We start from the raw sequence: 19,963 nt of genomic DNA, 5'->3' as shown, positions 1-19,963 counted from the left end.
ATTATTCAAATGATTCTAGTGAAGGTGTGTGGAGTTTAAAAACACAGCTAAGCTCTTCCTGTATTACCACATCACATCACAAGGTATTTTCTGTTTGAGAGTAGAAGTAACTAGCCTAACTTAAATATGCAGGGTTTGTATGTTAAATATGTGTGAATAAAACAACATAACTATGTGTATGGTATGTTTTTGATGCAGAAACAACATTATGACAAAGATCAGAAAAGATCAGAGGTGCACTTGAGAATCTCTCAGGAGACAAAGGTTGAGGGTCAAACCTCTTGATGGTCAGGGCCACTCTGCTCTGGATCTCCTCGGCCATGAAGTTTCCCTGAGACTGGAGACTCTTCGCAGTCTCCAACAAAGTCTGGACAAGAAATATATTCAATCATTAAAACTAATGCAGTCTTTGATTTTTATTAGTTAACTTTGTTGCATGTTGACTTTAAATCATCCGTCTGAATTTAGTGGCTTTCAAAAATTATTGTCTCCTCATCACAAACAGACCTGGAATTGTGTTTTCTTTCATTCACGCATGTTTAACACATAAACCTTGAATATTTTGAGTTCTTCTTTCAAACTGAAAACACTCTGTTTCACCTTGTGATGTCATGTGGTAATACAGGAAGTGGTGTTTGGTGTTCTTAAACTTCGTACACCTTCTTTAGAATTTCTTGATTGATTTCCTCAAATTGCCTCAAAAGTAAAGCTAAAAGATAGATTCCAAACTGAACAGAGCATTCGGAGCTTTGGAGATGTAGACAGATTAATAATAAAGGGTTACTTAAACATGTGTGAATGAAACAAAACACAACTGCAGGTCTGTTTTTAATGTTTTTGAATGAAACATGGCAATATTCAAATGATAAAATAATGATCCACAGAACTATAGAGTAGATACAAGCACAATATGTGTTCTTTATACAATACGAAGGCCTAAAACATGATCTTGTGCCCCACCTGCAGTCTGTCCCGTAGCCCATCCACTTCCTGCTCCAGCCCCTGCAGAGTCTTTAAGAGCCGAGTCACAGATGGCAGATCAGAGCCACAGTCTTCACTGGACACGCCCCTCTCCACTGACTCTACCCTCTGCTCCATGTCATCAAGGCTACGCTCAAACTGTAACGCCTGAGAAGTTAGAAATGCATTTGTGTTTGTGTTAATACTAAAATTTAACATTATTTCTATACCAGGGAATAAAATTGATACTCATTGCCAATTTTGATATCGCAATAACAAAAATCTCTGTTTCTTTAGGCAATACAATGTGTTTTTCATCATTAACACATTAAATAATTACATAATAAAGACATTAAATAATAACACTTTATGTGTATCCATGTGGTCTTAAACTTGTTCAAGCAAGAGATCTTTCTAAAACTGCAAGCATACAACAAGATGGATTCTGGGGATAATTTTAAGTTTACAAATTCAGGAGAATCCATCTTGGGAGACTTGGAAGACCAATAACAGAGCAGCATTCAGATTTGTGAGGAAGCCAGAGGTGAATAATGTCTCTCATATCATCCTGGAGTGAGCAGATTACTAAAATTGTTCAAGAACAGTCAAAGTTTGTCTTGTTAATGTAATTAATTTATTTTAGTATCGATACTTGCTCAAATGAGTATCTAACTTCAATATTACTTTTGGCATGGAGTGGTATGGAGTTTTGACAACTCTTATGTGTCATAACAGCTATTTAACCTCACATCCCTGCTGAAATGTACTGAATATCGGTTACTGCAGAGTTGTTTATACCTGGTAGGCCTCCTGTAGTCGGCTCTTTTTCTCTTTACAGTTATGGAGCAGAGATTCCCAGTTTTCTGACATTTCTCTGAGTTTGGGACCAACTTTAACCTCAGCAGAACGACTCTCATCCATCAACTTCTGACCCTCCTGAGACAAGCACAACAGTAAGAATTAAAATCAGACAAGCACTGTGGGAGTGGACAAAACAGGACAATTCAACCTGGAATAAAACTAAACTGAAAGTCTGCGCCAAGACTAGGTCTACCTCAGGTCTAACTAAACCAGGTCTAAACCAGGTCAAACCCAAGTCTAATGCAGTACTAAACCCGGACTAAACCAGGTCTAATCTAAATTTAACCCAGTACTAAACCCGGACTAAACCAGGTCTGAACCAGGTCTAACCCAGGTCTAATCCAGTACTAAACCCGGACTAAACCAGGTCTAATCCAGGTCTAACCCAGGTCTAATCCAGTACTAAACCCGGACTAAACCAGGTCTAATCCAGGTCAAACCCAAGTCTAATGCAGTACTAAACCCGGACTAAACCAGGTCTAATCTAAATTTAACCCAGTACTAAACCCGGACTAAACCAGGTCTGAACCAGGTCTAACCCAGGTCTAATCCAGTACTAAACCCGGACTAAACCAGGTCTAATCCAGGTCTAAACAAGGACTAAACCAGGACTATACCAGGACTAATTCATGTCTAAACAAGGAGTAAACTAGGACTAATTAAGGCCTAAACAAGGTCTAAACCAAGTCTAAACCAGGACTAAAACAGACGTAATTTAGGTATAATTCAGGATTTAACAAGGACTAAACCAAGACAAAACCAGTTTTAAATTTGGTCCTACCTTGCTGAGATTGTCCAGTTGGTATCGGTTGGCCAGGACTTCGCTCTCAAAGCTCTGGTGCTTGAGAAGTTTGGCCTGGAGGTTGGTTGGTTCCCTCCAGTTTTCATCCAGAGCCACAGCGTTGCGTTCAGACAGCCACACTCCAAACTGAGGCAGGTACCGGACAGAGACAAGGATTTAAGACAATAATATAAAGCACAAATATACGTTGAATAGGAAATAAGCCTTAACAGACCTGATAAGCATTGGACAGAAATTGCTGCAGCTGAAGAGCCTGCTCCAGATCTCTGTGACGAGTTCTGCTTCTCTTCTGAAGTTCACTGTGTCTGTTCATAGCACACAACACTACCGTCATGTCTGTGTTTACTTCTGGTTCAGTCCTGGTTCAGTCCTGTTTCATTCTTTGTTCTGACCTGCTTTAGTCCTGGTTCAGTTCTGGTTAAATCCTGCTATAATCCTGTTTTAATCCTGGTTTCTTTACCTGTGTTTGAGTGCATTGCTCTTCTCTCTGATGGTCTGTGAGCTCTGGTGCTGGGTTTGGATCATGTCTTTGGCCTGAGCTTCCACCTGCTGCAGCCGATGGACCTGAGTCTCCAACTCCTCCTCAAACTGAGCATGTTTCCTTAGCAGAACCTCCACCTCTGCAACAGAGCCCTGAAACAGAACCTCCACTTCAGACGGGTGTTTACCTATATTCCCACTATTCTATATCTCCATATCCCAATGTTCTAACATTTCTTAGAGATTATTGAAAAAAGGCACTATTTTCCCGCAGCCTTGTTTTGTCACATTTTAAGGATCCATGATCCACAATCTTATCCTAGTCCTAACATTAACCTTACAACACAGTCCTAAACTTATGCATTACCTTAAAACAAGGTCCTAACCTTTACTACTTCCCAACAACACAAGTTCATCTAACCTTAACAAATTGTAAAATGTTCCTACACTGTTGTAACAAAAGCACGTGGAACATAGAGCCCTTTTGTCACAATTCTCTGAGCTCACTCCCTCAGACACTGAGCTCTGAAATAGAAAATCCTCATTCACACTCAGTGTATGATCATAAGATTGGTTTATCTTTAGTAACATGCAAAAGGTCTTTACCCCTAGGTCATGGTTGGACAGAAACGCCTCCTTGTTGCTCAGCCACAGCTCACACTGCTCCACTGACGACAGGAACATCTGAGCAGGACACAAACACGATCAGCTTCACACATTTAAATTAATCAATTGCAATATTTAACCCTAAACTCACCTGTAAAGTCCGAGCCTGCTCTAGGACCAGACGGTGTTTAGTCCAGGTCTCCTCCAGGTCTGCTTTAGCTTGGTCCAGCTGGTCCAGCTCTCTTGATCTCAGATTTAGACTCATGTCCAGACTTGATCAGGCCTGACCCAAAGTCCTTCACAGAGTCTATGCGCTCACAGCGAGCATCGATCTCTGTCTACAGAAAGTGCAGAAACAGAGGTTTAGGCAAAAAGGACAAGGGACTCTGAACAAGTGCTACAGACAAGTTACAGACGGGTGCTACAGACAGGTGCTACAGACAAGCTAAAGACAGATCACAGGTTACATAGAGACTGGAGTGTTTAAGTAGTATGTACCCTCCAGTCTGTGTGCTCAGTAAGGAGTCGCTCTGCCTCCTCTGCGCTCTCAGGGGCCCCTCTGTGCTCCATGTCTCGGCTACATTTCCCACACCAGTCCAACAGGAGGCGCTGGTTGGCCTTAAAGAGCTGCAGCTGGTGGGCTTCCTGTAGACGCTCCTTTCTGTATGTAAAACATAAAAACTCAGCATCAGCCCAGAACACAAGACAACATCTGTATGTTTAATTGTTGCTGCTACTGAAATGAGTCTCAATCGATCTCCATTTCTCTGAGCCTAATACACATGGAAACATCTCAACTCCTCCTGTCTGATTTAAACAGGTTCAATCCCCGTGTTTTGGGAGTCCCTGACTCTGCCTAACCCCTCACCTGTGAGACACTACCTGTCTCTCAGCAGTCAGTCTCCGGTCTCTCACCTGTTTGTCACATGGTGTCTCAGGTCCTTCACAGTCTTCTGTGTCTCCCGGAGTTTGTCCTTCAGTTTGTCTTTAAGGACAGAGCTGCTCTTCAGCTGAGAGTTCACCTCTTGCTCCAGTGTCTGACCACAAAAGTCACAAAAAATCAGTTATTTTCACATTTTACTGTTATCTTATAAATTATAATATTATAATATATTTTATTTTACTATTTATATTATAGTACATATAAGGTTATCTCATCAGGACTGGCTCTAACTGATAATGTGTCAAGCACAACTTTCATTGGACAAAACAAAAAACAGCCACAAAGCAAATTCCACAGTAATAAAATTGTACAATAATGAAATGCTTTAGCATCTTCAAATATAGTAATGTTTATGTTGCCACAGTGATTTTAAGCACAAATAGTTCAGTGTCTCACCCATAGACTGGATATAAATGGACATAGCTAACCTGCTAGCTGTTCATGGGGGCGCTTCCGACTCCGTCAACTCCAACTGACTTTACATTTATTATTTTTCACCCTTCTCTTTGTAACTGCTGCAGTGAGCCTTGTCATATTGGTCTTAAAATGTTCACATTAACCTGCTCTACAACATCCTGGGTTTTTTTTTCCACAATTTTGTCTGTAAATAAATTCCTATTCCTAATATGGAACTCAGCTCCAAATTTACCCCTATAACTGCCAGCTGTGGTGAGCTTCATTTGACTCATGCTGTGACTGATGTCACACTCCCTCAGTTCACTTCTTTAGTCTATGGTCTGACCTGAGCTCTCTCTAGGATGACTTGAGTCTCTCTCTCTGTCTCTTCGTGTCGTCGGATCAGATTCTCCACAGTCTCCACATCAGAGCCACAGCCCTGACCCTGGACCAGCAGAATCTGGACACAAGACCAACAAGAGGTTTAAACAAGACCCAACACAATGTGAGACACAGTATCTGAGTGTGTTTATGTACAAATCTACTCATTTAAATGTGAAGTATGTTCTCCCTCCCTTCTGGGTCAATTTATATGTAGTGTTTGATGCTTGAACAAAGTAGTTGTTTTCTTGACAATGTACAGAATCTTGAGTCTTCTCCTATAAATGCACAATTGATACTTTGCAGCTGATGTCATCAGTTTTCGCTGGAAGGGGGTGCTAACTGTAAGAACTGTTCTATCTGAGGCTTGTAAGACTTTAATCTGAGGATTATTTTAATACAATCTGACCAGAAAGAGCTGGTTTAGCTTGAACTGCAACAGGTGAGATGATTTGAAACTTAGCTCAGATCTTGAGATTTTTAGCTCTGATAAAGTCTACCTACACAGTTTGAAGAGTTACCTTCTCACTGGCTCTGTCCCGGAGCTCCTCTAACTCCCTGATGAGACCATGCACCACCAGCGCCCCCTGCAGTTTCTCCTTGTACTCGCTGAGGTCCACATGGAACTTGCTCCACCTGTGAATCAGGTGTGAAAGATCATAAATCATAAGTATATTTTATTATTACATAAAGCATTCTCTGATGAAGCACCTGTCATTGAGTTGCTGCCTCCTCTTCTTCACTGTCTGCAGCTCCTCTGTCCTCTGCTTCTTCTCCAAACGAGCCGCACTGTGGTTTATGGCTCTGATGTGAGCGTCATCCACCGTCTCCTCCTGACAAAGAACCAACACAGAAAGACTACTTAACCAAGACAATTAAAATGCATCTAAATCAAGTCCTTTCAAACTAAGACTAAAACAGAACCTTTAAAGCGGGACAAATCAGGAGTAAACCAAGTCAAGTCCTTTAATTTTCCTTTACGTTTTAGAGTGTCTCTCAATGGGACTCACCCCTCGTCCTTTGGTTCTGAACTCGCTCAGTTTCTTCAGTAGTTGGACCCCATGTTCATAGTCCTTCCCCAGCTCTCCAACACTGATCAGCACCTCCTGCAGCACAATCCTTTTAGTCTCTCTACATCTCCAAAGCTCAAAATGCTCTTTTCCACCGTGTGATGTCATGAGGTGGTAGTTTTCAAGTTAACAGCTACCTTTTACTTTTTGCTCAGAAGAGATTGGCGATCCAAATGATTCTAGTGGAGGTATATGGAGTGCAAAAACACAGTGTAGCACTTTTATTACCACATGATATCACAAGGTAGAACAGAGTTGTTTGAGGGTAAAACTCTGCATAAATATGCAGGATTTGTGTGTTAAAAATGTGTGAATGAAACAAAATGTTTGTGAGGAAGAAAAACCATTGTAACATAGATCATAAAATAGTGTAATCTGGGCCCTTTAATAATCCTGTGCATGTTGTGAGCAGCACCTTGTCTCTGATCCAGGCCTCGGTCTCCTCCACCTTCTGCAGAAACTCCAGCAGGTCCCTGTGGTCCTTGAGGGCACTGCCTCTCAGAGCCACAGCCATCTGCAGATCATCCCAGTGTCGCCGTAGTGACGCCATGGTCCTGGTAACATCTGTGGAACAGCGAGGAGACAAAGCCAGCAGCTGCTCTCCTGACTGACACACACAAAAACAGACAAAAATAAATGACATTAGAATTTTTAAAGTTTTGAAGTGTGATATATTGCTACATAAAAACAGCACAATAAATGATCAGATTGAAGCTACCACATATCACTGACTTTAAAGCAGGATAATCCCTGATGTAAACCTTGTTCTCTCTTTCTTATGCACACACTTAAAAGCGCAAATCAGTTAATCACATCATGATGACTTGCTATCACCCCCCTCTCACTCACTCTCTCTCTCACCTGGAGCACAGCGCTGATGTTCTGGTTGTGGGCCTGGATCTCAGACTCAAATGCCTGGTGTTTCTGGAGCAGGTTCAGTTTGCTCTGTAAACTGCTCAGGTCCACCTCACTGCCCTCAGACAGTTTGTGTGAGCGCTCACTGATCCATTCCTTCGCCTGAAACACAGGGTACTGACATATACTAAACAACTAACATGATTTACACTGAAATGTTAGAATAGATAGATCAAGGGGGTCTGATACACAGGAGTACATGAGGATGGAAGGGTGGAAGGGCATCTGACGTAGGGGTATATGAGTATGGGAGGGGTATTACCAGCTGTGCATCCCTGTTGAAGAGTGCAATGAGGTGGTTTAGCTCCAGTTCTTCTCTGCGCTGCACAGACAGCTCTCGGACCCTCTGTCTGCGTTTCATCACAGACTTGTACTTACTCCGGATCCTACTGCTCTGCTCTGAGCTCAGACGCTTTCTCAGACGCTCAGACTGCTCCTTCAGAGAGTACAGCTGCAGCAGGGAGGACAAGATAGAGAGACGAGAGAGTGAAGAGAGCAGAGAAGACAAAGGAGATAGAGGAAAGAGCAGAGGTTAGACCTGTCCCACACTTTTGCAGCCCTCTGAGTCACATGTCCAGTTTTACCTTGTCATCCTGAGAGAGGAGCAGCTTCTCAAAAGCTTCATGACGTTTGATCAGCGCCTCGATCTCATCCACAGAGCCTCCTGCAGCGGCCTTCTGCAGCAGCACCTGGACAAACACATTTTGAGCTCCGAATTACCCTAAACACACACTATTGAAATCTTAACAGCCCAGACTGGTGGAGTCTGTGTAGGATTAGCGTATAGGGTTAATTTGTAGGTTAGTATGTATCATGAGAGGCAGAGGTCTTGACTAGACTGTTTGCTTCTCTGTGTGTAGAGAGTGTGAGTGATTAGTGCATAGGGCTAGGGTTTGGCCACTCATCCAAGAGGCTTGTTCAGTTCTGCCCAGATACTGGTGAGTGACTTAAATATCTGTCAGAAGAGAGGAGCTTCTACTCCAAAACTGTCAGAACTTTTGGATAAATAGAGAAAAGCATTCACCCCAAACACTTCTTCCTGTACAGAATGAAAATTTCTTTTACAATGTAACATTAATTATTATGATAAATAATGTGAGGCCCATGTTGTTTCTGTGTTTCTGTGTTTGGTTGCTTAAGCCTGAGGAGAGGTACCTGATATGACTTATATGTAAGGGGATTGAATGTCTTTAAATTCGTATAGTAGTATTAGTGTATAGGGTTAGTGTTTGTGGCACCTCCTGTGAGGAAGAGGTCTTGTCCAGGCTGTTGGCTTCTCTGTAGAACAGTTGCTCCAGATGAATCTCCTCTAAGCTCCTCTGTCGATCTGTCCACTGCTGCTCCAGACGCTCTCGCTCTGAGCACAGATTCTGCACTTTTTCCACCACCTCAAACACAAAGAACTTTAATTCATCTTTAAACAGGATCACCTTTTTGTTAAAGTCGAAATGATGTCCAAGGTAAGACAAGGTTCTTCCCAATACTGTCTTCAACTTGCTTCTGTTGGGTGTCCTGTCTACTCACCTCTTTCCTTTTGGTTCTGTTCAGTCTCTGTAGTCCCTTACCATGTCCTCACCTCCTTCCTACTGGCTGTCCGCTGGCCTCAACTCTTTCCTATTGGTTCGTTCCAATCTCTGTAGCTCTTCCCCCTGTCCTCACCTCTCTCTGATTGGCTCGGTCCAGTCTCTGAAGCTCCTCCCCCATGTCCAGGGCCTGTTGGTAGATCTGCTCTCGTTGATCCATCTCAGCTCTAAGCTGCTGATGCGCAGACAGCTGGAGATCTGCAGTGGATACATCACTGATGCTTTCTTCAGCCGCCATTGCTCCCCTCAGCTCCAAACACCACAACATGTAATCGTGCACCTGTTAGAGAGGAAAGATAAGGACAGGTGTACCAGCACCTGACAAAGACAGAGAGGACAGAACAACCCTGCCACATTCTGTACAAAGTTATCATTTTTACAAAGTTCAGGAGAATTGGCAAAAAGACTGAAATCTGATTGTACAGGGTTAGTAGTTTTTATGCAGAATAAGACAGGAGATTTTGTTGTTTGTAGAGGAAATTGTGGTACTTGGAGCCTTTGAGATTTGATAATTGCGTCCATTCAAATTGCAATTTCAATTTGATTGTAATTAATCTTGCAGCGCATGTCCAACATGATTAATTTAATATCCTGAAGTAGTAATATGCTGAGAGGAAGGCCCCCAGTGGACACAGGCAGAAGAACAGACCGTGTTGAGGAAGAGGTGTCTCTGCTGTGCCACATGAAGCTCCTCCTCCCTCTGCTCAGCCTCCAGGCGGAGCTCCTCCCACCTCTCCATTATTTCCTTTTGCACTTCCTGGAGACGAGGCTTGAGGTGTGGAGAGCAGGAATCCAAGATGGCGTCCATACCATCCAGCTGCTCCTGTAACTGTTAATTATAATATTAATGTCTGTGTAATCTCTCAATCAACCTTTTGCAAAAGAAATTGTATTCAAGCTGACAAAAGTTTTGAAGTGAATATGTTTGGTCACTCCTCCAAGAGGCTTCATCAGTTCTGCCCAGACACTGTTAAGTCACTGCCTTTTACCTGTCTAAGGGGCAGAGATAACTATAATGACAGTGTCAGACCTGAAGAAGCCGCTTGGATGAGTGTATTCCCATATAATGTAAATAATTATGATAAATAATGTAAGGAAAGGCAGTATGGTCTGTATCTGAGGAGGTACCTGCTGTTCAGTGGAGGCCAGCTCCTGCAGCAGAGTCTGATGTTTCTTCTGCTGTGACACCACTCCTCTCAGGTCTTTAGCCACAGAGTCGGGGATGCTCTTTTGCCGCTCCTTCAAAGGGACAGGCGCAAGGTAAATGAGCTGTTTTCATTTTGTTACGTTTTCATTATGGTGAGTCTAACACAGGCACAGACCTTGATGAAAGCCAGAGCGTCGCTTAGCTCCTGATAGAATATCAAACATGCCTCCTCTCTCTGCAGCTGCTCCTCTCGCTCTGACGCCAGGCCCCGCAGCTCCTCCCAGCATGCACTGGACACACAGACTCACAGCTCAGTCTGAATACCTATAAGAACTGCACATATTTATACATTGCTTCAAACACAGCTGAAGTGGCCATTGTGGCCATACCAGCTTGTCAAAGCCTGATCCCGTCAGATCTTCAGAACCTAAGCAGGGCCGGGCCTGGTTAGTACTTGGATGGGAGACCACTGGGAAAATCAGGTGCCACAGTGGGGCGCCAGTTGTAAAAAACTGTTGTTGTGTCCTTACGCAAGGCACTTCACCCTCATTGCCTACTATGAAAGTGGTGTGTGAGTGGTGGTGGTCAGAGTGGCGAATGGTGCAGATTGGTATCCTCGCTTCTGTCAGTCTGCCCCAGGGCAGCTGTGGCTACAGTAGTAGTTTACCACCACTGAGTCTGGAGTGAATGAATAATGCTCTGTAAAGTGTCTTTGAGTGTCCAAAAAAGCGCTGTATAAAACTGATGCATCATTATTATTATTATTATTTGAAGCTCCTTCTCCTATTTGCCTATGACTCTTATGGTTGATCCCTGACCCTAAGGTGAAGGACAAGGAGCAAGAGCTATGATCTGAGCAATTCAGACTTTTGAGTATCTGTGTTCACTAGAGCAGACCTGAGGGACTGTAGCACCTCCTTCACAGCTCGGCTCTGTGGATGCTTGTTCTGGATCAGCTTGTTCCCAGAGTCTCTGCACATCTGGAGACGCTCCTCACACACGTCCAGCTGTTTGAGGAACCCGTCCAACTTCCTCTTGAGCAGCTGGAACAACAGTTTAACACATATACACACATATATTTTATAATTACTTTTATGAATCCATGTGCAATTCAAGAGTGCTGTTCCTGAAACAGCCATACTTTACTTCTAAACTTCTTAGCCACTGACCTCACTGACAGGCCTCTCAGAAGAGCATAGTTCAAAGTTTACCTCCAGATGTTGCTCGCTACTGGGCTCCTGTGCCTCCATGCTCTGTCTCTGTTGATTCATCCAATCAACTAGCTCTGATGCCTCATGTTTGAACTCGTGAAGAAGAAGTACTTCCCGTAACTTCTGACCTCTGACAAAAAAGGTTGGAATCACTTACAAATCTTATTTAATAAAGTCTGAGACCTTTGGGCTAACTAAAGCCTGGGTCTGGTCTCTGGTCTCACCTGGTCTGAGCCTGATGCTGCAGTTCCTGGTTGAGGTTCCGCAGACGGGTGTAGCTGCGGCCGAGTTCCTCCAGACTCCACCTCCTCTGGGCCTTTTCCACCTGCAGCTCTAGAGCCTCCACCTCAGACTGTAGCACCTCCACACGACCCATCAGGACCTGCAGCCACAGGGACAAACAAGCTGCAGTAAGGAGGATATGATTTCAAATGGAAATAATTACCAAATAATTGATACTTTGCAGCTGATGTCATCAACACTTCCTGGGGGTGTGATGCTAACTGTAAGCACTGCTCTGTCCAAGGCTTTGATAGATTTCAATCTGAGCTTTACTTTAACACAATCTGACCAGAAAGAACCAATTCAGTTGGAACTACAACAGGTGAGCTGACTTTTGTGCTTTTAAGCTAGACCCTTTCAAATAACATTACAGTCACAAGGGTTAGCCAACAGCTTTTCAATGAGTCACTCTCAACTTTTTGTTGAAAATCAAACTCCTAAACAGGACCATGAAATGCTTGGACTGATCACAGGCTCCTCCATGGTAACTGGTGAACATTCCGCCAATTGCTGGTTACAGATGGGGGGGCAGCTAAAATTATTGTTAAAAAGCAAAATGATGTTGTAATACAGTGAGTTCCTGGGTTTAGTCAATAAATGAAAATATCAGATTCAACATTTGTGAATTTACCTTTTGAATATTTCATGACAAATTACAATGTGATCTAATGCAGAGAAATCTGTCTCTAGCCCTCCATCTGGGAGTATGACATCATCACATTCTACAATCTGAAAACCACCAATACCCATACACGTTTCATTCAGTCGTCCATTCACTTTCCACTTCATTATCTGACTATCCAAACTGATGAGATAAAAATAAAATTACATCTGCCTTATTTCACAGAACATTTGAACACATACAAGTCAAAACATGGCACATGTTGGCACAGACCTGGTGTTTAGAGAGGTGTTTCTGAGTGGCCGCTGAGTCTTTTCCATAGTCCTCAATGGACACTAAACTGAGGGCTTCGGTGAGTCTGGACTCCAGCTCTGAACAGTCCAACAGCAGCTGCAATGAGAGGAAAATATAGGGATGACCTAGAGCCAAAACGAGCTACAAGGAGTCACTGAACATTATCTGTCTGTTGTGTCAGAGAGGAACTTGCTGCATTATCAGAGCTTGTTATAATACATTTTTAAGTCTATTATTATTCAGTTATAATTTTTATATTAATTACTTTCATTTCCAGATCACATTTAGATCAAATGCAGTGCACTTTTGGATATCCATCAGCTTTCACAACACCCTGGGATTTAGTTAACTGTTGTTTTCTTCACTTTTCTTCACAAACTGCTGGTTAATTGATGTAAATCTATAATAAATATTTACCACAGGTATTACCCCACCAAACCAAGAAAATACTAGAAAAATATATTAATCTGTCACATGTACTTTAAATGGGTCTTAGTAAGTCTGCTCTGTGCACTCACCTGTTCTCGGGTCATGACCTTGTTCAGGTGAGCGGCTCTTCGGCTGCAGGCCTCCTCTAGATCCTCCCACTCTGCCTTCAGATGGTCACACCTTCAGATACACACCAGTGTCAGGAAGCACACAACAGAAATAACCAATGAGAAATGTAGATGAACCTTTCTAGAATGACTCCTGCGTCAGATTGGTGGGATTTAGCAAGGCCCTTCCCTTTCTTCAGGACAGAGTTCAGGTGTTTGCTGTGAGCGTTCACTTCTGCCTGCACCTCCTGGAAACACAACGGAATCAACCATTCAAACTATTTGTGCTTTGTTTGATCATTATTCTATTTAAGTCCAGTTAAACTTAGGACTTTTTGTTGTAGATTGGCCAATAGCATTTGCTCAGTTGGTAGAAATATTCCTGCTGTTATATCTAGGCAGTGTTAGAGAAATGTGTGTTACCTTGTGTTTGTGTGTGGAGCTGAGTGCTGCAGACAGACTTTTGTCCAGTCCGCTCTCAGAGCCACACAGAGCCAGTTTCTCGTTAATCCAGCTAAGCTCCAGGTCGACGTCATGGTAGAACTCAAACAGAAGAACTGAGGCCTCCAGCAGCGAGCGCCGCAGCTCCAGAGGCTTCTGAAGGGACTTGAACCTGACAAGAGGTCAACAGTGTTTTTATACAGCATATATTTAGGACAGAAATTTTTCCTCCGTCCCATTTTTTTTTTTTTTCTGGACTGATTTCTACTATGTTATAATCAAATCAAAACCATGTCTGAAGAGGTTTTAGATGTGATACTTGGATGTTTGAGCATTTTAGAGACAAGCCTACCTCACCCATGCTCCCATGCCACAATTCTCCATAAATATACAAATATATACTAACATAATATATAAAATTGTACACAGGAACTTGACAAACTTGATGCAAGGTGCAGTAATTAGCGGAAAGTACACTGATTGTGTTATGATAGTGCTCTAAAGGGGTAGTGGCTTAACATAGGGAGCAAAGGGAGAGTGAGTGAGAGTGTTAAAAAATTAAAGTGAAATGTATAAAACACATTAATATGTTGTTTTTGGTGAATTTTTCATTTTCAAAACAATAAAAGGCAACAGGATGATCTAAATATGTTACATGTTAAATATGTTTTTGTGTTACATTTTATGTTACCGTTTTTTTTTCCACTTTGTAAAACCATTTGCATTCCTCAAGAAAGACCTGGATAAGTAAAGCTTCATATATATATATATATATATATATATATATATATATATATATATATATATATATATATATATATATATATATATATATATATATATATATATATATATATATATATATATATATATATGTATATGTACATAATGTAACATAATCTGTTCTATATGTGTCTCTAGACTGTGTTTGCAGACACAAGGTACCTATACTTGAACAGGGTTTGTTCCTGTTTTCTACTATACACTTATATAAGGACATAAATAGCTTTAAATCTTATGACAAATCTGCAGGCCTGGGCCCACACAGAGCCAGTTTATTGTGCATAAACGGTGTCCAAAAGCCTAGCATTAAAAATGTGGGTAAGTGCTTGGTTATTATTTTTCACAGTTTGAAGCGTTTTGTGCAGAGCCATAATAGAGCAGTCATTTAGCCGCATGGACTGACAGCTGGACGCCTGCTATTAGCTCCTTCACTGTGAGCGCTGCCCAGCAACCACCTGTACAACACTGTGCAAAACTGTACAACTCTGTGCAACACTGCCCTCCACCGCGCGGCCATACGCTACGAAGAGAACGATAATAAGAGCACGAGACCAACGGAACAATAATTAAGACTTGTACAGACAGAGAAAGCCAGGGAAACCGTACTAAAGGGCATACAGAGAAAGGTAAAACCATAGAAAGATGTGAAAGCGCATACAGTGTCTGTGGAACAGTTATAGTAATAATAAGAGCATACAGAGAAAGGTAGGTGTCTGTGTCTTGCAGAAGTCTCTGGGAGTCGAAGTGAGTGGAGGCTAGATGTTTGACTCGACCCACAATGGAGTTCATCTTCTCGGCCAGCTCTGCCGCTTCTTGCTCCAGCTGCCGGTGCTCCTGTTGAAACACACAGCACAACAGATCCATAATACTAACATATCACACACCTATAATATAAATAAATAAATAAATAGATGTATCGACGTATATGTCATATATGAACATTAATGCTCATACAATCCAAGTAGCTGTTGAGGGGCACAAACATGAGTCAGTCTGTACCTTGAGCAGCTGGCGACTGGAGCGGAGGTCATGTCCTTTTGCTGCGTTGTTCAGCATCCACTGAATCGCCTCAATTTTCAACTTAGCATCCTGAAAACATTTTAGAATAGAATTGATTAGAAACTGATTAAAACTCCTATTTTTAAATACAAACTGATGATAGCTGAAATACTTAGTACACTAGTGCATAACATTACGCAGTAGTATGTGGTAGTACACTGTAGTATGCAGCAGTACGCAGCAGTACGCAGCAGTATATACACAGTTGTACACAGTAGTACACCGTAGTACATACATAGGAGTACGCAGAAGTACAGAGTAGTACATACACAGTAGTACACAGTAGTATGTAGTAATACACAGTAGTGCACAGTACTGCGCAGTAGTACAAAGACAGTAGTACACTGTAATATGCAGTACTATGTAGTAGCACATACCAAGTAGTACCCAGACACAAGTAGTGTACCTGCAACAGGTCCATGAGCTGCTCCTGTTGTCCTGCCTGTCTCAGCTTGTCTCCTCGTTCACTCATTTGCTCCTGAAGTCTTCTCCAGCGGCTGCTCAGCTGAGTGGACTTCCTGCTGAGGTTCTGACTGTTGTGGTGACCCTCAGACTGCATCTGCTGGCTCACCTAAAACCACAACACTGTTTAATGAGCATACAACACATGCTCTACTGTCCCTCACCCATCTATCTGGTGAAAAGAGTCATACTAGGGACTGTATAGACTTTTCACTACAATCACTGTCAATAAATGACAGGCACAATGATATATATAATGATATTTGGGAGCATTAATATATAGTGGGGCCAAAACTTTGTAGTTATGATTAGACTAATAAAAATGAATGATAACATCTTTGTTTTGTTCAATCAAAATTTTAACTGTCAAAGTGAAAAATGCCATCCTTGTAAATGATCCTTGAATTTAGGATGGAATTGATGACAGCTGAAGGTAGAAGGGCTCTGTTTTAGAACTCAGCGGTACTTTCTGTATTTTCCAACTCTGTGTTTCCAACCTCAGTTAACTGACATAAACCTATGATAAATATTGCCCACAGTTACTATCCCCCCAAACCAAGTCATAATTAGAAAAAATATGAATCTGTCAAATTAACTTTAACCTTTGCATTACCTGCAGCAGCGTGTCCAGACGATCTTTGTTGGCCTCCATCTCTTTCTCCAGAGCCTCATGTCTCTTGAGTTTTCGCAGGATGTTTGTCGGGTCGCGGTATGATTCGTCTTCTGCCACTTTGGACTTCTCGTCCATCCACAGCAGCAGCTCCTCGGCATCTCTCAGGAACTCCTAAAGACACAAAGAGTCAGAAGTTTGGATCCGCTCAGATTTGATAGAATAAGTTCATTTATTTATTTGGGACTGGGCACAATGTGAAATTTCAGTACATTATAAATGAGTCAGATAATTGCACAATTGATATTTTGCTGCTGATGTCATCAACATTCCCTAGCTAACATAATATTGTATTATATTTTAATCTAATCTTTATTTCAACACAATATAATCAGAAACACCTGACTTAGTTGGAACTACAAGTGATAAGATCAGTAGGTGAAGTTTGTAGAGACAATCCCAAACAAATAATGAGAACAATCAACCTTTGTGGTTCAGAAGTTTGATTTTCAACAAAAAGGTGAGACTAACTTTTGGCTAATGCTAGCTACCTTTTGACTGTCATGTTATGAGAGGGACTTGTTTAAGAGCTCATATCAGTTCACCTGCTGTAGTGAGCTCTTCCTGGTCAGATTGTATTTAACAAAACTCAGATTATAGTCTAACTTGAATAACAGAGCTTCAGATGGAGCAGTCACACCCCCAGGGAATGGTGATGACATCAGCTGCAGACTATCAGTTGTATAGGCCCCTGCCATCATCACCACATTACCTGGTACTTCTGAGCCTGGAGCAGAACAGCCCTCCTTTCACGGCTGCTCTCCTTCAGCTTCCTGTGTGCTTTCTGGATGCTCCGGTTCCGTTCTCGGATGCTGGACACAGAAACAACTGTTAGATGTGTTCTGAACAGTGTCAGTGTAGTTTTAAATGCCTCACTGTTTAGAAGCGTAGTGCTGCTGCTCCACCAGGTGATGGCAGCGTTCACTGAAGAGTTCCACTCTTTGGTCCAGCGCTAGAATCAGTCCCTCCAGCTCCTCCTGCCTCCTCAGCAGACTGTGCACACTGTCCACCGAGTCCTGCACAAGTATAATTATAGTGGAACTAAAAACTAAATACTTTTTTTTTTGCTACTTAACTGTGATATGGTGTTTAAATTGTAGTGACTTTGGTTCCTAGTGGTGGTTTGGTCAAAATATATATGAATTTGTTTGTTTTGGTTTATTCTGTGTTCTTACCCCTAGATCTTTGACCCTGAGTCGGGCTTCGTGTCCGGACAGTGTCGCCTCGATGCGGTCTGCTTCCTGGTTCAGTCTGTGTAGTTCCACTCCTTCCTCCAGACGATGTTTCCTATTTGTCCACAGCTTGTCCAGTTTTAACCACTCAGTTTTAAGAGAATCAAGAGTTTCGTGAATGTCTACGTTTCCAGATTTAGGAAGAGATTTTGCAGCAGCCTCCATCTCCTGTAGCCTAGAAACACAAGACAGTAAAGCAGGCATATAGCGCTTATGTGCTATATAATCTATAATCTATGGCACTTGTGGACATTTGAAATTGCATAATTTAAAATGACTTCATGAAAGAAAGAAGTCTGCTGACTTTCACGTTAGAAAACTGTGGTGCTGATGATGCCGTAAAATGTCATTACAGCATAGATTTGTTTGTTTTTTTCATTTGTACCAAGGTGACTTCATGATGCTGCCAAATGCTATGTGTTTCACGAATTAAGAAAATAAACTGGAGAACAAAGATCTGCTTTAACAACAGTTTAGCGAAATGCTGTGTAAAGTTTGTAATGTAAAATTACCTGTCATGTTGCTGGTCAAGCTCCTCCCTGAGCTCCTGGTGCTGTCCTATCAGACCTAGCACTGATGTGACATCAGTGCCGGTGTCGTCCAGTAGGAGGCGGTCTCTGGCTGACTCCGCCCACAGCTGCAGTTGTTTGGACTGAAGTAGGAAGCTGTGCAGACGGCGCGCTTCATCCAGGTGAGTCTGTCTGTTGGCCGCTCGCCTCTTCACCTGTACAGACATCATTCACACAGTTACACATTACATGCCTCTAACCATGAGCAATACACTATCAAGGATACAGGGCAGGGTATCTGTCATCAGCTCTTCACACACTTGGGTCCTCACTTACCTGTCGGAGGAGCTCCTCCAGAGCCTTCACCTCCTTCATGATGGCGGCGCTCTCCTCGGGGCTGCAGTCCTGCTTCCTGAAAGACAGGAAGTGACCTCATGATTTAGGACCTCAGTACATTGCACAAACCTGAAGAAAGTGTGTGCATGTGCGTGTGCGTGCATGTGCATGTGCGTGGGTGTGCGTCTGATACATTTTGGCGATGCTCTTCAGGTAAGCGATCTTCGCCTCCAGAATCTGGATGTCTTTCAGCGCCTGTATCTGAGCCTCTTCCTCATTTTTGAGGGTGAGTGTGCCCACGTGCAGTGTGTCCACATGCATGGCCTCTGTGTTCACATGCGCTGGTCCCAGTCTGTGGAGCTGCTCTTGTAGCTGAGCTCGAGCTTCATCACAGCTCTGCAGAAAAGACTGAACATCGGCTGAACTTAGCAGTTCTCTGCCCTTCTCCTCTTTGAGCCTCTGCAGACGCTCCCACCTCAACACAGATAGATTCAGGGTCAGGGATGCTCCATAGGTTAATGCTTTTACTGTTTAAAGTGTGACCAAAGATAATGGCCAACTGCTTTACTGATCATGACAGCTACCTGCTGTTAACCTGCTTTTGTCTGCTCTGGACCTCTCTCTGTTTACTGTGCCTACTCTTCACAAGCTCGTCTCCCATTTTCATGATGTCATCCAGTTGGCCACACCCACTCACCAGCTCCGTCAGGAAATTCTGAAACAAAAGAGAACCGAACTCATTCCTTAATCAAACTCTAGTCCAGGCTTAGTCCATGCTTTTTAGTCTTCATCTTAGTCCTGGTGCAATCCTGGATTGAACTTCATATTTTGTACCTCATATTTGGCCTGAATGACCCCTGGGTTTTCTGTAGCACTGAACGTGTTGAGGATGTTCTCCTTGTCGTTCATCCAAGACTCAAACTCCTCACAGCTGCTGTAGAACCGATGGAGACGCAGGGAGTCCTCTAGAGACTGGGTCTTAGACTGAGGGCAGAAATGTTTAGAGTTTAGCTGTTAGAGACCTGGTTTAGTCTTGGTTTGGAACTGAGTTAGTTCAGTTTTAAATTTTTGCCAAGTCTTAAGTCCAGGAAAAGTCTTGGTTATGAACTGCTTTAGTCCTGATTCGTTAGGTCCTATTTACATAAGGTAAAATAAACCCTTTATTTCTCCAACAGGGGGGAAATTACAGTGTTGCAATAAAAAGTTCAAGAACAGTAGGAGAATAAGAACATGCAATCAAGATCAAGATCAAAATCAAGATCAATTATACTATAAAGAATTACAATCGACATAAAAAAACATTCCTGGTTTAGTCCTGGTTCAGTCCTGGTTTAGTCCTGTTTATATCTCCGGTTCAGTCCATGTTTGTCTTGTTTTATTTA

General features: G+C 42.4%; 1 protein-coding gene and 1 pseudogene across 1 annotated transcript in view; one reads left to right on the top strand and one right to left on the bottom strand.

The window, feature by feature from the left end:
* sptbn5 (spectrin, beta, non-erythrocytic 5) overlaps positions 1 to 19,963 on the bottom strand; it is a 50,787-nt gene that overhangs the window by 13,372 nt on the left and 17,452 nt on the right. The window contains 43 exon segments of the mRNA XM_055158327.1: positions 279 to 367; positions 961 to 1,128; positions 1,759 to 1,896; positions 2,603 to 2,742; positions 2,828 to 2,928; positions 3,084 to 3,256; positions 3,710 to 3,787; positions 3,861 to 3,948; positions 3,950 to 4,047; positions 4,208 to 4,370; positions 4,625 to 4,746; positions 5,395 to 5,508; positions 5,951 to 6,065; positions 6,141 to 6,262; positions 6,440 to 6,535; positions 6,915 to 7,106; positions 7,361 to 7,516; positions 7,677 to 7,865; positions 7,999 to 8,103; positions 8,653 to 8,802; positions 9,074 to 9,277; positions 9,647 to 9,826; positions 10,126 to 10,236; positions 10,320 to 10,434; positions 11,042 to 11,187; positions 11,356 to 11,485; positions 11,580 to 11,737; positions 12,533 to 12,649; positions 13,072 to 13,162; positions 13,228 to 13,337; positions 13,513 to 13,702; positions 15,011 to 15,147; positions 15,313 to 15,402; positions 15,779 to 15,943; positions 16,448 to 16,618; positions 17,217 to 17,316; positions 17,381 to 17,520; positions 17,680 to 17,911; positions 18,249 to 18,460; positions 18,582 to 18,657; positions 18,775 to 19,056; positions 19,166 to 19,296; positions 19,416 to 19,565. Coding sequence (XP_055014302.1) covers positions 279 to 367; positions 961 to 1,128; positions 1,759 to 1,896; positions 2,603 to 2,742; positions 2,828 to 2,928; positions 3,084 to 3,256; positions 3,710 to 3,787; positions 3,861 to 3,948; positions 3,950 to 4,047; positions 4,208 to 4,370; positions 4,625 to 4,746; positions 5,395 to 5,508; positions 5,951 to 6,065; positions 6,141 to 6,262; positions 6,440 to 6,535; positions 6,915 to 7,106; positions 7,361 to 7,516; positions 7,677 to 7,865; positions 7,999 to 8,103; positions 8,653 to 8,802; positions 9,074 to 9,277; positions 9,647 to 9,826; positions 10,126 to 10,236; positions 10,320 to 10,434; positions 11,042 to 11,187; positions 11,356 to 11,485; positions 11,580 to 11,737; positions 12,533 to 12,649; positions 13,072 to 13,162; positions 13,228 to 13,337; positions 13,513 to 13,702; positions 15,011 to 15,147; positions 15,313 to 15,402; positions 15,779 to 15,943; positions 16,448 to 16,618; positions 17,217 to 17,316; positions 17,381 to 17,520; positions 17,680 to 17,911; positions 18,249 to 18,460; positions 18,582 to 18,657; positions 18,775 to 19,056; positions 19,166 to 19,296; positions 19,416 to 19,565 — 6,035 coding nt within the window.
* LOC129411495 (5S ribosomal RNA) lies at positions 10,520 to 10,638 on the top strand (annotated as a pseudogene).

Source organism: Boleophthalmus pectinirostris, unplaced genomic scaffold, assembly GCF_026225935.1.
Source record: "Boleophthalmus pectinirostris isolate CB_2022bp ecotype Guang Dong unplaced genomic scaffold, ASM2622593v1 HiC_scaffold_10, whole genome shotgun sequence".
Taxonomy (NCBI): Eukaryota; Metazoa; Chordata; class Actinopteri; order Gobiiformes; family Gobiidae; genus Boleophthalmus; species Boleophthalmus pectinirostris.
Note: the sequence above shows the minus strand (reverse complement) of the source record. Positions and strands in the feature narration are given on the sequence as shown.